Source organism: Bidens hawaiensis, unplaced genomic scaffold (genome assembly GCF_021521415.1).
Source record: "Bidens hawaiensis isolate Kalapana, Puna unplaced genomic scaffold, B.hawaiensis_p1.1 tig00004839_1, whole genome shotgun sequence".
Classification (NCBI taxonomy): Eukaryota; Viridiplantae; Streptophyta; class Magnoliopsida; order Asterales; family Asteraceae; genus Bidens; species Bidens hawaiensis.
In genome coordinates, this window is record NW_027491303.1 from 445,364 (window position 1) to 462,111 (window position 16,748).

General features: G+C 38.2%; 1 protein-coding gene across 1 annotated transcript; it reads right to left on the reverse strand.

Annotated features, from left to right (window-relative positions):
* Nucleotides 1–425: 425 nt before the first annotated feature.
* LOC143628219 (heparanase-like protein 3) lies at nucleotides 426–4,126 on the reverse strand. Its single transcript, XM_077097863.1, has 9 exons — nucleotides 3,899–4,126; nucleotides 3,785–3,821; nucleotides 3,229–3,412; nucleotides 2,993–3,141; nucleotides 2,371–2,601; nucleotides 2,092–2,281; nucleotides 1,853–1,978; nucleotides 1,093–1,192; nucleotides 426–976 (listed from the first exon to the last, which is right to left on the reverse strand). The coding sequence occupies exons 1-9, from the start codon at nucleotides 4,124–4,126 to the stop codon at nucleotides 608–610; spliced, it is 1,614 nt and encodes a 537-aa protein (XP_076953978.1). The 3' UTR covers nucleotides 426–607.
* Nucleotides 4,127–16,748: the final 12,622 nt, after the last annotated feature.

Genomic DNA, 16,748 nt, shown 5'->3' on the forward strand with positions numbered 1-16,748 from the left:
CAAGGTCGATCGGCCAGCATAAGCTGGAATCGTAGATTGCTAGCATGAGTAATAGACTCTTACCATGAAGAAGGGATATGGGTCAAATGCAGAGTCTCAAGGACTTGACGTGGACGCAACAGGCTGATCTAAGGGTATGAATTGTAGTTGCACAATGTGATTATTGCTTGCGAGTATCCCTTTAAACGAAGCAAAAGTAATGCCCGGTACACCAACTATTTGAAGATGACATCTACTCAAATTAAGCTAAATCGTTTGGGTTGCCGGCTACTTGTGAGTGTAACATTTTTAAACTAGAAGTGCTTGTACTTCTCAGGCCCCACTTGTCCGGAGTTGGGTCACTCCCTTGACGGGAAGTTTCTTGTGAGTTGAGCATCTTGCTTCAAACCTCGTTATGAAAGAGATTCCTTGTGACCCGACTTCAGCATAAGAATCAATAAACGTATGTGTAAGCGAAAGTATATGTAAGTAGCCACTTCATGACTAAGTAAACGAGAAAATTTTCTTATTGTTTTCAAAAGCTATTTACATGACTCAAAACAAGCATCCATAATCCAAACACTACCACAAACAATTCGCACACCAGCATGCCAAAACAAAAATACTCCTAGAAATCCTTGACCAAATTCCTGCAAGCATTCAAAGTAAGATACGGGATGTGTGCAAACACTATCGAATAAGGAGCCACCGATATCGGCTGCAATGAACTCACAAGCAAAGGCTCCAATTCAGGTATGTCACCAGCCAGATTCACGGTCAACTCATTCCCGTTAAGCAACATCGTTTGACTGTGCAAGCTTCCGCCTTTTGCTGTCAGATGGTATTCTTCTCGTGTTCCTGACCCACCCGTTTTTGTATCCTGGACCACGGATTCAATTTGTGCCCGAGGTTTGACTTTGACTAGTGTATCAGCCGATATATTTACATTAAAGGTGGTCCTGCTGTCTAGATTTATAAGTAGAAGTGTTATTCCATCCTGACATACAAATCAACACCATTGTAAGATCATAAAGTCCGTAAACTACAATTCATAAGCGCATATAAACACTATTTTCTACGACCAGTGTTATAAACACTTTTTAGCAAACTTACAGATTGCTTGGCGCAATGTGCATAAGAACGCATTTTCTTGCTCCCAGTAAATTTAGTAGAGAGAACTGTACTCCCCATTAACCGATGCCAAAGAAGTGCGCTGGTAAACAGAATCACATATAATAACTTAACTCATTGAGAAAAACATTGTTAACTACATAGAACTTTATAAGATGTTAGGGTTGGTTCTTGCAATTCTCAACATATTACTGATTTAGAAATGAGTTTTTTTAAAGAGTGTTGGTGGAGAATATTAACTAATATGGTTGTTTAAAATATGAGCTTTATATGATGCCCGGGCTCATCTAAGCTCGGCTTGTTTCGAACCTTTACCGATCCGATCTCGAGTAGTTCACAAAAAAACTATAACGAGTAGATTAAAGAAAAAAGTTTCAAAAATGATAACAGGTTGATTGAATAAACAATAAAAAGAAAAGAATTATAAAAGATTAGTTAAAAGTAAAGAAAAAAACACCCACTTTGATAAATATTTAGATCACCCATTTTGGTGAATACTTTCTCCAATAATATTTTGGGAAAAAAAAAAGATAACTAAGAGGACCCGTCACCAGAAAACGGGCCCCATCAATACCCTGCTAATCAATGGGACCAATAAAATGCTTCAAGAGGTTAAAGGCAGAAACCAGTGGAAGCTGAATTCAAATCCGAGACTTCTCTCATAAAACTTGCACTATAGCAAAAAAAAATAGATCTTGAATTCATAAAGGCCATTAGTTTGACCACACAAGTCAAAGTGTACCTGTAATAATCAGGATTTGGCTCAAAAGTAGTTGTGTTTAGTAACCCATAATTCCCTCCAATTAATGTCTGTCTGCAGTACGTCTTCGTGTTGTAAACAGCTGACGCTCCAAGCTGATCCAAATACCTGCATGACATTAATACACCTAAGATACCCGCATCCTTTCTTCTTGTTTCACAAGTTGACCTTACGCATCAACAGTTGTATTTTCATTAATATCAAATCTTAAATGTCCATACCAAAAGCTAAACACAAATGCATCAGTCACAAGATGATGACCACTATTATAAGCCCCACCAGCCTCACCAACCCAAGCGGACACCAACGTTCCAGAAGCTTCTAGAATGTTCTCGAGCTGCTTAAACACGTCAGCTTCCCCATCAAGATAAGACGGGTTAAGAATCTTCTTAACTAAGTCTTTATCAACTCCTGTTTGAACCCACATTGTAAAAATCAAAACTTTACAATCTTTCTGCAAAATTTATACGGAATTATATTGATCTTGCTACAAAACATACCGCTTCCAAGATTGTATATATGGTGAGTGATCACATCAAGAATTTCACTTGTTTTGTTAATAAACTCCTTGAACCAGTTTGCATCAAAGAACCCTCCCGGTGAAATAATCAGGGGTTTGGGCTCAATACCATCATATATTTCTTGAACTATGTTGTTTAAATTCTTTGTGTCAATCGCATATTGGTCTGCGGTTACTCGTGCTCCAACTCCACTTCCGCTTAACTCGTTTCCTACAAGTTTTATATTATTAGTGCTTGACTGCTTGCAAATGTTCTTAAATTTGGTGTAAATAGGCCTATAGGCAAGCCGAACGAACACAAAGAGAGCATGTTCGTTGTTTAACTTTAACTAAACAAATGATCGAACATGAGGAATTAAACAAACACGATGTTCGTGTTCATGTTCGTTCGCTAAGAAAATAAACGTGTCCATTCGGCGTTCTAACTACATGAATGAACTAACGAGACATGTATTCATGTTTGTCTGTCTAACTACATGAACAAAAATTTTTGTTCATGTCCATTCGACATTCATTTATGAAATTAATGAACTTCCCGCCGAACGGTTCATGAATAATTCACTGTGCGTTTGTTGTGTTTACAGTCCTAGGTGTAAACATACCGAGTTCCCAAGCATATATTGTGTAATTCTTTTTAACCGTGTAACGGATCAAAGATTCAGCATTGGTGGAATTCCACGATCCAACGGTTGAACCATCAGCGTGCACTTGCCTTCCGTTTAGAGCATTTAATCCAAATATGATCTTAGCCCTGGTTAGAAAATACTAATTATGAGTCCATGATAATAATAATAATAATAATAATAATATAATGAAAAAAACAATGTAATTTTGGTACCCGGTTTTGTTAAAGAAATGGCTAAGTTCATTCCATCGCGATAGAGGCAGGCAGCCCGCGTTAAAACCAAACATTGCCGAGGTGTTTTTGGAGAAGGGGATGCAGGGTTCGGTTTGATTTTCGGTTTCGTAGAAGAGTTCATCTTGTAAACTTCCGCCTAATCGAATCTTTAAAGGTGAAAAGGCTGCATAATTGTTCAAGAAAGATGAACTTGTTAAGCTAATTTCATATCAAGGATTAAAAAGCTTTACTTCTTGGGTCAAATGACTTTTTATACCTTCAAGATTAGTTGAGTTTTCTTGTTTTAGCTTTTGAATTGTGAATTACAGTGATCTATAAATATATTATTAACAAAAGCTCAAAATACTTCTGAGCTCGAAAACTCAAATTTTTTATATTAATTTGAATTTTGAAATTCATGAAATTGACTTTCCAAAAGTCAAAGGCAGACTACAGCAACTACAAAAGGGATTCCAATCGTGTCGGGTTGACGGAACTAGACACGACCTCAAACTGAACCAAAAAACGACAAGAGAGAACTTCATTTATTATTTACCTTTGATTGCATTCTGAAAGACAGTGTTGTTAAGATCCTGCAGGCATAAAAAACCAATAAAATTATATAAAATGAGAACAGAATTAAAAAGAAAAAAAAAATAGAATTGCATACCACGTTAAGAAGAGAAGCCTGAGCCCAGCTACAAGTACCATAATCACACTTGTCAGGTGGCCACCAATCCATAGTGGCACAAACAAACTCACTGTCTATCTCTGCGATCCCACTCTCCCCATCGATTGAAACCCACCCGTTTTCCACATCTGAATCCATTAAAACAAACAGCAACATGATCAACATAAACCATATAAAGATACCCGTTTGGCTGGAAGAAGAACCCATCAATCCTTTAATTTTAATGATGAGTAGATTGGGGTTGGATTTGATTTAATTAAATAAAATTGTCTTAGAATGCGGTGGTAGACTGGTAAGCTGGCGTCATTTGTGTTATTGGAAAATTGGAGTTCGAATGACTATATTTAGTTTTATACTGTATCTTACCCGTCCACCTCAACACGGGAATGTGACAGACCACATAAATTCAGTTACATAACGAGCATAAGGCAGGTCTAGATGAAATATCAGCGGGGTACGGGCGCAAATGCGGCATAGAACATGTATCTTTTCATTTTGTTAAGAAAAGACCTCACAGACCGTCCTCAATTAATTTATCTTGAAATGTTGTATGTAAAATAAACTTGGCCATGATCCACTCCTTAAATAGCTTGGGCCTCTACAAACACCTCCTCAGCCTTGAGCCCTTACTGATGCGTTGATTTAGGTTTTGGAGTTAAAAGTTATTATTAAAACGATATAAATTTAACCAGGTTTAACACTATTATAAATGTACAAAATTATGAATAATATGTATTTGCATCCAAGTCCCCAAGTTATGTATATAGGACCATACCTTTACCAGAATCTACACTTGCATTGTTATAGACTTATAGCACATATTACCTTTCGTTAAAAAAAGCCTAAAACCACATGATAGATTTCTTTCATTCCTCCATCAAAAAGTACAAAAAGAAAAATTCACCTTTTGTATGACAATTTAGAATTAGTTTTAAGGTCGTTCTATTAAAAAGTGTATATACCATATGCATGATTGATAGTACAAAATATTGGTATACCTGTATAGAAAAGAGATTTTACATTTACTTATTCACATTGTTGTTGACAAACAGATAAATGGGGTGACCCGTATTAACAGTCCACTATATCTAACAAATTCCTTTCACCCGCCAGATGTAACAAATTCTTTTTTAAATATTTCCCTATTCTGACGGAATGAATCCTGCTGGACAAATTGAGATGAGATCAACCCCTCTACAGAGCAGTTTCAATAGGCCCTACAATAGCACTTCAACCTGCTTTCTAAGAAAAATGCATCAGCTTTAAAGTCCTGAAGCGTAATTTTGAAATTCATAAGCTCACCTCCATAAGCAACATTAATTAAAATGTTAACTAATATAAAATGTCAAATGTGTTTAGACCCAACATGCTCTTCAAATAATGGGTCAGTTTGGGAAGAAGTTGGCGTTTTTTGGTCTGATTTAGCTACCTTAAAAATTAGAAACGTGTCAAATGGGTGACATCATACAATTTTCATATAGATTAACAGGTAAAATAGTTAATTTTCTATAAATGGTTCAAAAACTGAAATCACCATTCACACAATGAGAAAAAGATAGGCATGTCTGAATTCATGAGCGCTCTAGTCATATTAGGCATCTGCACTAATTATAATAGAACATATTAATGTTGTTAGCATATAAAAAACCAAGTTCATGATATTAGAGCATTGAAGTCATGTGATCCGTTATGTGAAGAACGTTTTAACAGTTATCATAGACAATACCCTACACAAGAAAGTGCTGGTTATTTTGTCCAACTTTATGTTTGACCTCAAAAGTCAAAGTACGAAAGTGTTCCTTCTGGTAAGAACAATTCGACCTATTTGACATGTTTGATAAAATGCTAGATCAAATCATACATATATGTTATAGGTCAAAAGTCTGAAAAACATAAAATCTGTGTGTTTTGGCATTTATAGGAAAAAATAAGATTAATTTGATTTCACTGATTGTTAAGGTGAAACTTACCACAAAATTAACTGCAACAGTTGCTATTTTGCCTATCTCATATGAGCACCTGCAGGTTGATAAATAAAGTTAAGTATTAATACATGTGTCAGAAGTCTAATAAAACAATGGCATATCAATATATTAATTGTATATTAAACAAAATGCATACCAATCTACACCAGACCACCAGTCACTTCTCCTTCATGGCCTTCAAGCTTAATAGGATATGCTTTAGGTTTGTTTTCCTGCCAAAAGTAGGCTAAACCGTCATATATTGTAGCCAATTATGTCATATGCTTGAGGGTCAGCTTCTGAATAGGTAAACTTGTAATTTTTTGGCGTTGGTGGAGACAATGCTCGTAAAACCCCGGGAACAGGAGATCATACCCGTATAGAAGACTCGTGTATCAAATGAGTTCCAGTGCTCAGTTAGAAGTTTGTTTCTATTCCGTTGGGCTTGGTTCCGGTTCTGAACTGCTACGGTTTATTAAAATGCCATAATGGCAAAAGTATATTTCCTTGTATTCGAACGCGAGTACTTTATTGCTAATTATCATTAAATAAATAAGTTAAAACGTACAATTTACACTAAATTCTCAATTGCGAATTATCATTAAATAAATAAGCTACACATGAAGTAAATCAAAGTAGTAAATCTAAGCTTCCATAGAAGTCTCAGTTGTAATCTTGTCAAAGACTAACATTAACGATTTGCTTAACCAATTTCCATAGCTCTGGCAAGTAGGGGTGACATGGAATTTGCGGATCTGGGTCTGGTATATGCGGGTTCAGGTAAGTTTTGGGTCAAACCTGCAAACCCGTTTAGCTAAACGGGTTGTGTTCAGTTCAACAGGTCTTCTTCACGTGTTGACCCGTTTTAACACATTTATTATTTTTTGCAAATGAATTCTAAGTAATAAGTTTAAAATGTTTGAGCATCTTATGTCAAAAATCAAATTAAAGAAAAAATGGCCACAAATTTTCATAACTATAATGGGGGATCGTGGTCCGGGGCGGGTTCGGTGACCTTCTAACATTGTCTCATCCATTTTTTAAGTTCCATAAATAAGTGATGTGTTAATAGCATTATAGCATGGGTTGTATTATGCCATGCAATCACATCAATCTATCTTTTGTATTAAAAAAAAAAAGATTTGTTAATGAAAGGTTCCATGCAGTCCTCTTTCATCAAATTCTGAAACATTGATTGTGGATACTCAAATCTACATATTGCAATCAGGTGATATGAGAATCTCAAGATTGTAAATCAAATGGTAAAAGTGAACTCGCCGGTAAGCCAAAAAAAACTTACACATTGAGACCCCTTTTTCAATTGAACTTTGGCTTCAGTATCATGTCCAACGTTTCTGATATAGTAGCTGAAAGTTTGCGTTCTCAAGATAGCCCATTTGACCCATATCCGTGAAATTAAATTACCCATAAAATCTGTTTCAAGCAGTGTTTGGGAGCTCCAAATTAAAGTTGCATCAACTGCGGCCTTTAGTTCTTGCAATCACAATTAACCTAAATTGATTTGGTAACTTGTCACATATTTGCCTATTTATATAGGTTTTAAGAGTTGCATATACAGTTTAAAAGTCCTTGCCCTGATCTAAGAGTTAATAGTTTGTGCAACTTAGCAATGCTAGTATCATCAATTTTTACCATTAATTCTTAAAATGAACTCTCACAGTTCAAACCAACAAATATATTTCTAAACAGTGATACATAACTTTGTTATTATTCAAGCATTTGATCAAACACCTGGTATGCACATAAACTATTACCAACCAGAGCAAGTGAAGGATTAGAAATGAATCCTTCCGCCACAAATTCATCAAAACCACCACACGTATTTATCCATATAAGATGTAATACGATACCTTTGAAAACTGTAAAAAGCAGCGGATGTAATACAATACCTTTTTGAAATCCAGAAGCGGTAGAGTTAGTGCACTGCAAACGGGAGCAAAAATTGAATGTTAGGGAGACAATTGAAGGGAAGGAATGAAGGAGTAATTACCGTTGCCTGGGGTTTATCGTAGCTTGTTGGATTTGACTGTCAATTTCGTTTCTGGAGTGACTTCCCGAATTGGTGAGGATTATTGATTGAGAGGATTACTTACTGATTGATTGAGGATATATTGATTATCGATTTGAGCAATATTGATCGTAGAAACAGAACGGAGGAGATTTAATTGAAACCGCATGGAACTGCCTGCCTTAGAGCGACGTGATGGAAAGGATGTAACTGTTTTCTATTCCTGCTAATATTCAATCTTGATCCAGACGGTTAATATTCAATCTTGGATGTCCTTATCAGACGCTTAATATTAAATCTTGGATTTTGATCCAAGGGTCAGTTTCAAATCCCACTCTATGGTAACTATATATATAATATGTTCAATAAGGCTGTATGCGATGGTGAGTGGTATCGAAGCCCCTCCACCGTATTACGTCTTCGCCTCGTAAACAACGGGGCATCGAAGCCCGCCTCGCTATGGATTAATGCCCCTTGGGTTCCCCCAACATATATGTATATATATATATATATGATTTGGTTCTTTTCAGAAGTATTTTAAGTGCGAGAAGTGATCAGAATCAATCATAATTTTTCTTCTTATTTATTTAATTATTAATTATAAGGGCATGTTAGTCAAGTGAACAATTTTATTTTTGCGGTAACTATTAATTACTATTAGTAAGTTACAAAACAAAATATTATAACTTAAATTTTATTTGAATATTAACATGTATTTACTTTATTTTGTTTGTTAGATAACACATATATCTTACATGAATTTTTAATAACTATTACAAAATTATCAAAATTATCATGTATATTCCAATTATATGAAACTCATATGTACGCCATACACTTTATGAATGTATGTATTTACATAATTACATAGGCATGTATATACGTAGGCACGTAGGTACCTACGCACGTAGGTACCTACGCACGTAGGGACGTACGTATGTAGGCATGTAGGTATATCCGCACATAGGGACGTAGGTAGGTACGCACCTACGTATGTATGTGTGTATGTGCGTACGTAGGAGCGTACACACGTAGGGACGTAGGTACGTACGTACCTATGTATGTATGTGTGTATGTGCGTATGTAGGAGCGTACACACGTAGGGACGTAGGTACGTACGTACTACGTATGTATGTGTGTACACGTAGCTACACTTCATATGAATACAAGATGTTTTTACCAGTTACTTCACTGTACACCTGCAAATAATAAGATATTCATCATCTATAAGACTAGATAAAGCATTTGTAAGCCTTCAAAATGATAGTAAACCAAAAATATTAAATGATTTTCAAAAGAAAAAATTAGTTGTGGCTTTAATGTGAATATTTAATTAACTAGTTAAGTAAGTATGAGTTACACATTTGTTTTTAATGATGGTACATAAAAATTACTAGCATGCCCTTTTTGGTATTAAAGTTTATTAAAATGGTGAAAATAAATTACAAGAGTGTCATTTTGAGTAATGACCATTGATCAAACAAAATCAATGGATGAGATTCACTTCTCGCAAGATCCATCCACTATATATATATATATATATATATATGTGTGTGTGTGTATGAGAGAGGAAGAAAGAGAGGGCCCACCACCCTTCCTTCCGCGCCGGTCGTCCCAACCATGCAACTCCCCTCCACGCCCCACCGACGGCGCCCCACGGCGGTGTTCCGCACCCTCCGAATGGCACCCATAGCATACAGCCTAAGTGGCGTCACGTTAGTAGTGGTGATTTTCATTTTAGAGGGTAATGGTTTGTAGCCTAATATTACCCTAGCAAATCATATATACTACACACACATAATAATAAAATACTATTATTTTGTAAGGCCCCGAACCCCGGGAACCCCACAGTTGGTATTCATACAAAACACTTATGAAAATAATTAAACTTGAAAACGGTTTCTTTCATTAAAACGAACATATCGGAGTGTCAATTTAGCGGAAAACACGAAAAATGAAACAAGTTCCCGAAACCCGGGAGTGTTGCCCAAAACCAAATTAAATATAACTTTTATAAGTCCTTTGAAATAAAATGTTCATAAATCATTCTTCATTCCAGTATGCCCTTCACCGTCCAAGTAATTCCGTGCACGTCCAAGAGAAAAGGCATCATCTTCTTAACCTGAAACTCAAACTAACATGCACACAAAGTCAGCTTGAGCTGAGTGAGTTCAAGTTTTAAATAAATAATATCAGTAGTAATAATTATGATAGTCATACCAAAAGTTTAAAAAGTAAAAGGGTGCATCCATCAAATCATCATTACCGAAAACTAAACATTCTCATACATACATATACAAAATGTACATGTAAACATCCTTTCAATTACATCCATATATATATATATATAACATCCACGTATCACATCAGGGTCGAGCAAACGTACAACCCAAACACGTAACATCAGTGCATGCAAACACAAAGTAAGCATACACAACATCAGTAGTCGAAACGACTACAACATCGCCAAATATAGGCCAAGCAATACTGTGTGTGTGTATATATATATATATATTTAACATCCCAAGGCCTACCATATACTAGCAAGCCTATATAAAATCGTTTAAAACATTTCTTCAAGTAACAAAACACTTAGGTGCGCATGCTAGCCCAAAATTTAAAAAGAGTAAAAATGGGGCATCATGAACTCACCTGAAATCAATCGAACACCTGCAACGAGCTGGGAAATCCCTAAGTGCACAATCACAAGCAAGGGCCTGTAAATTATACCCAAAGCGTTACTAAACTAGACCGTAAGAACACTCTTGCCTAATGGGCCGTTCAAGCACAACGCTTTGGCCCAAGGCCCAACAACTTGGCCCAAGGCCCAACACTTGGACCAAGGCCCAAAAACTTGGCCCAAGGCCCAACACTTGGCCCAAGGCCCAACAACTTCGCCCAAGGCCCAACACTTGGCCCAAGGCTAATCAAATCGAGTCGAATACGCGCGTAATAAACCTTAAAACCATTTGTTAAACGAATCAGCCCCAAATGGACCAAATTCCCATTTTAATCTTTTCATTCATCATGATTATGTCACCCGAGTTGATAGGGTTGACGGTTCCTTTTTACAACTCTCACTTTAACATTTAAACGAAAATTCGCGCACCGCCGACTCGATTGACGAAGCACTAACCAAAACAGCCCCGAGCATCAAAAAATAAATTTTCCCACAGCCCTTAGACTCCCCTAGGGCCATGCAAACTGATTTCGTTGGTCATCCAACCGATTAACGCATCAAACTCAACAATTTACAATTCTACACCCGATAAACCCTAGTTTTCGAACTAAAATCGATTGACCAACCTAAACACCTCCAATGACCACGGAATTTTAATATGATGTAAATGCCATACCTGGGAATCTTTCTACACCGGAAACTCTAATTTTTATCCACGGGAAGTGGGTCAATTACACCTTGGCCGAAAACCTGTCCAACGAAAAGTTTCAGCAAAATTGAGCATCAAAACGATTAGGGGTGAACAAAAAGAGTGTTGGGGCTTGTAGTAAATACCTTGAACTACTTCTAGGAGCTTGGAATTGATCAAAAAGTCAAAGCAATGAAAGGGAGGGGGCTGTAATCGGCCGATCGTAGCAGCAGCTAGGCTAGGGTTTATTTTTTTTGTTTATTGATATAATACAAATATGTTTAAGTGTTTTAACGTAGCGGGGATGACGTAAGGAAGGTTAAGTGTTTTAACGTAGCGGGGATGACGTAAAGGCTCCCGAGAAACGTCGGTTAAGTCCTAAGAGTTATACATCCTCTACAAGCTTTAATTCTTGAAACCGGAATTAACGGGCGCTACAAGTCCACCCCCTTACAGTGGGATTCGTCCCCGAATCCCGATGCGACAGGAACAACTGCGGATAATGCTTCATCATCTCGCCTTCGGTCTACCAAGTAGCCTCGGAACCCCTACGGTGTCTCCACTACGGTGCCTCATTCCAAGTGCTCGGACCCGTAGTGGTTTGATCCTGTCTTTTCTACTCAAAGCATCTGCCACTATATTAGCCTTGCCCTGGTGGTATCAAATCTCACAGTCATAATCGTTCAACAGCTCTACCCATCTTCTTTGCCTCATGTTTAGTTCTTTCTGATCGAAAATATGCTGTAGGCTTTTGTGGTCGGTGTATACTGTACATTTGGTGCCATACAAATAGTGCCTCCAGATCTTGAGTGCGAAAATAACCGCGCCTAGTTCCAAATCATGGGTTGTATAATTCTTCTCGTGCACCTTTAATTGTCGAGAAGAGTATGCTATGACTTTGTTTCTTTGCATAAGTACACACCCTAAACCTTTCCGGGACGTATCACAATAAACTACCAGATCATCAGTTCCCTCTGGAAGACTCAGTATCGGGGCTTGGCATAGTTTCTGTTTCAGCAATTGAAAAGCCGCTTCTTGTTCTTCTCCCCAAACGTAAGCACGATCTTTTTGAGTCAGAAGAGTTAAAGGTTGGGCTATGCTGGAAAAATTAGCAATAAAACGCCGATAATACCCAGCTAAACCCAAAAATTGGCGAATTTCTTTTGGTGACTTTGGGGCTTGCCAATTTTTGATGGCTTCAATCTTGCTCGGGTCTACATGGATACCGTGTCGGTTAACAACGTGCCCTAGAAATTGTACTTCTTGTAGCCAAAACTCACACTTTGACAGCTTGGCATACAACTTTTCCTGCCTCAACAGCTCCAAAACAGTTCGTAAATGCTGCGCGTGTTCCTCCTTGGTTTTCGAATATATCAAAATGTCATCAATAAACACGATAACGAATTTGTCGAGGTACGGTTTACAAACTCGGTTCATAAGGTCCATGAAAACTGCGGGAGCATTAGTCAGTCCGAACGGCATAACTAAGAATTCGTAGTGGCCATAACGAGTTCGGAACGCCGTTTTAGACACGTCTTCCTCTTGAATGTTAACTTGATGGTAACCGGATCGAAGATCAATTTTCGAGAAATAGTTTGCCCCTTGGAGTTGGTCAAACAAATCATCTATTCGTGGAAGAGGGTATCGGTTCTTGATGGTAACCTTGTTTAATTCCCGGTAATCGATGCACATTCTAAAACTTACATCTTTCTTCTTTACGAACAATACCGGTGCTCCCCAAGGAGAATAACTGGGACGAATGAAACCCTTATCTAACAACTCCTGCAATTGGTTGGATAATTCTTGCATTTCAGAGGGTGCCAACCGGTAAGGTGCCTTAGCAATGGGGGCTGATCCTGGGATTAAGTCAATACGGAATTCAACCTGTCGGTTCGGTGGTAATCCAGGTAAATCATCAGGAAAGACATCGGTGTATTCACGTACAACGGGAATCTCTTCTGTGCATTTCTCAGCAGGTTTCTTTATAGTCACGTTTGCCAGGAAAGCTATACAACCTTGGCGTAAACATTTCAACACTTTGAGATGAGACACGAGAGGTAACATCGAACCAGACTTCTCTCCTTGTACTACAATCAGCTCACCATTCGAGAAGGGAATTTTAACTGTCTTGTCGTTACACACAATCTCCGCCTTATACTTGGTTAACCAGTCCATGCCGACAATAACATCAAAACTTCCTAACTCTACCGGGAGTAGGTCAATAAGGAATGGGTGGTCATTAAGAATAATGGAACAGTTTTGGATTATTTGGTTGACAGTTATAGAGTTACCGTTAGCGAGCTCTATAGTATAGGGATTTGTTAGTTCACTAACTGGCATATTACCCAGGGACATAAAACTAGTGGAAACAAAGCTTCTATTGGCACCAGTATCAAATAATACGGAAGCATATTGATCAGAAACTACAAATGTACCTGTTACCACGTTCGGGTCTTGTCGTGCTTCTCCTGACCCAATAACAAACGCGCGTCCCCGAGACGCACTTGAAGTCGATGCTTGGTTTCGACCGGTGACTGCTCCTCGATTCAGCTTGGGGCAGTCCCTTCTAAAGTGTTCCGTGCTCCCACATTCAAAACAAGCACGACGATTCACTACAGTTGAGTTTTGCTGAGCTGGTTGCTGACGGATTGGTTGTGGTCTCGGTAGTTGGGGATGACGGGGTTGAGTTGTCTGGGCTGGTCGGTTTACAATCTCCATACCGATTCGGCAATTAGGACCACCATTGTGTCCAGTCCTTCCACACCTTTGACATATTATCGGTCTACACTCACCCACAGGATGAAAATTACATTTATCACATTTAGGTCATGGTCCCTTGTACCTATCTCGTTTCACTTCAGAACTGCTCATGACATAATTTTGTATTGTCGGGCGTGCACGTTTATTTGCTGGCCTTCCTTATGACCCTGATCCATAATTAGTTCGCTTCATACCTGATGATTCCCCGGCTATTCTCAACACTCCACTTCTTACCAAGTCAAAAGTCACAATGCCGGCTTGAGTCACGGTATTCTTGAATGAAGTGTGACCCACAGAGTTAACCAAACTCCTCACTTCCGGGCTAAACCCCAAATATAACGTTCAACTCTTTTATTTTCAGGAGTTACTAACCATGGTACTAAGCGGGCCAATTCATTGAAGCGGTTCGTGTATCCCAAATGATCCGCTCCTTTCATTTCCAAACTCCAGAGTTCGTGTTCTAATCTTTGAATTTCATTCCTTGGGCAGAAATGTTCCAACATCAGTGTTTTGAGTTCAGCCCATGTCATGCGATTCACCGTATCTTGACCTTTTATCTGTACCGTAGTGTTCCACCACATTAATGCATGATCAGTAAAAGTAGAGGCAACATACTTGACTATATTTTCCGGTGGACAATTACTAATATTGAGAACAGATTCAGTTTTCTCAATCCACTTGATTAATCCGTTTGGCCCTTCAGTGCCCTTGAAATCAATCGGTTTACAGGCCATAAAGTTTTTGATCGAATATTCCCTTCGAGGGGGATTAGTGTTGTTATTGTTATTGTTATTGTTTGGGTTCGGTGGGGGATTACCGTTGTTGACGTTATTTGCATCGGGTGGGGGATTATTATTTGTAATTGTTTCAGTGTTGGTTGGGGGAGCATTATTGTTTTGTTGCTGGTTTGTTTGCATATTTACGTTTACACCGGCAGTTACATGTGTTACAATAAGCGGAATTACTGCCTGCATTTGCCGAGCAATCATCTCGGCTATTTCTGCCTCAGTCATAGGGTTTGCTTTCTTTGGGGCCATTCTATAATGATAAACAAATATAAGCCAATTAGTACTAATTCCAGTCTACGGCACTGTGTAATAATAATCACAATAAATGTTGTACAGGTAAACCAAATAACATACTGACATTTCACCAATTGTTGTGTACATTGATAACAAAAGGTACATAGACTTAGCCTGATAAAGGCCAGTGCTTGCATGTATATATCAAAATCTGTCACTAAGTGACTGTTAGACTTAACCCTATAAGGGTCAGTGCTTGTAATAATGTACAAAGTTGTGCCCCATGTTAACATAACATACTACTATATACATACATGGAGTATCAAAAGATCATGTACACATAATTGTAATATTCCGCATCTATCCATACAGACGATAGGCTAACCACAAACATAAAAATAACAGCACTGTAATCACCCAGTAACAGTTCCACAGCCGAACTGTCACCCTATCCAAACAACAGTGGTGGTAGGCATCTGACTGCTGCAAGTTCAGTACTATCTGATGTAACGTCGATAAGTATTGGGTCATATCCCTCCTCTCCTGGTTAATGTTAGCTATGGCTATCGAGTGGTCTATCACACGGTCAGTCAGGACAGCTATCCAAGAGTTGTTTCCTGCGGTTGGGAGGTCAGGGCGAGGGGTAGGTATACTCAATGAATGGGAAGATGAAGTATCTACCCTAGGGCGTGAAGGTCCTCCCCGGTCGTGGGTAGATCTAAATGGAATCGAGGTAGGGTCAATCGGGGTTACCCGAATACGAGCAGTCTGCCGGACTCGCGCAGTAGCTGAAGTCGTCGGCGACAGGTGTATAGGTGGAGTGGGTAATCTGGCTACTCTAGCAGGTGAACGATACTGACTGTTAACTTCTTCTTGATCCCTGCGTGGTGACCTGGGTGGATAACTATCGCATCTGTAACCAGATAGATCAGGCACATTCCTGGGTAGCTCTCTACAGATAACTTCTTCTTCCACCTCTTCCTCCTCCGGTTACTCTTCTGGGTCCTCTTCTTCTGGATCCTCCTCTTCTGGATCCTCCTCTGATTCTTCTTCGGGATCCTCCTCTACAGATATTACCGGTTCTTCTTCCGGTACGTAGTCGTTATTCCTTGACATGACTCTGCACAAAGGTTAGTTATAAGAATAATAACTATTGCTATCGCTAACTATTGTAGAGGAGATTAATTAATTAAACCAAATTTTTAATATTAATTATATTAGAATATAATATTAGTTTTATTAAAATTTTTATTTATTATTATTATTTAAATCAATATTGAATATAAATGAATATAATATTCATAGTAAAATGTACCGTCATCAACAGTATCGTACGTACACGTATTCATACACTTTGTTCCAAATAAGCACGTATGAGTGTTATATATATATATATATACTTTCACATTACCTTTTATACACATATGTTGCCATTTTTACCTAACCACACGTTCCGCGAATTCTCTCAGAATTCTCTCGTACAAGCAAGTCTGTTATTATGTTCCGGACCACAATAACTCACTTGCCCTACAAGTTCATCCCGGCATCCATCAGTATATAATATTAATTTATTATTTAATTATTTTCCCAGAGTTAATCGAGCCTACGGTTATATTTTAGGTACCCTAAGGGATAACCTAATCCTTTATAACCAATGGCTCTGATACCAACTTCTGTCACACCCCG

What these genes read in the sequence shown, in the direction of transcription:
- LOC143628219 (XM_077097863.1), bottom strand. Translation starts at nt 4,126, where the DNA reads ATGGGTTCTTCTTCCAGCCAAACGGGTATCTTTATATGGTTTATGTTG. An exon ending in CTTTCAGAATGCAATCAAAG is followed by an intron (nt 3,413 to 3,784) that starts GTAAATAATAAA and finishes ACAATTATGCAG; the next exon opens with CCTTTTCACCTTTAAAGATT. An exon ending in AATATATGCTTGGGAACTCG is followed by an intron (nt 2,602 to 2,992) that starts GTATGTTTACAC and finishes TAAAACTTGTAG; the next exon opens with GAAACGAGTTAAGCGGAAGT.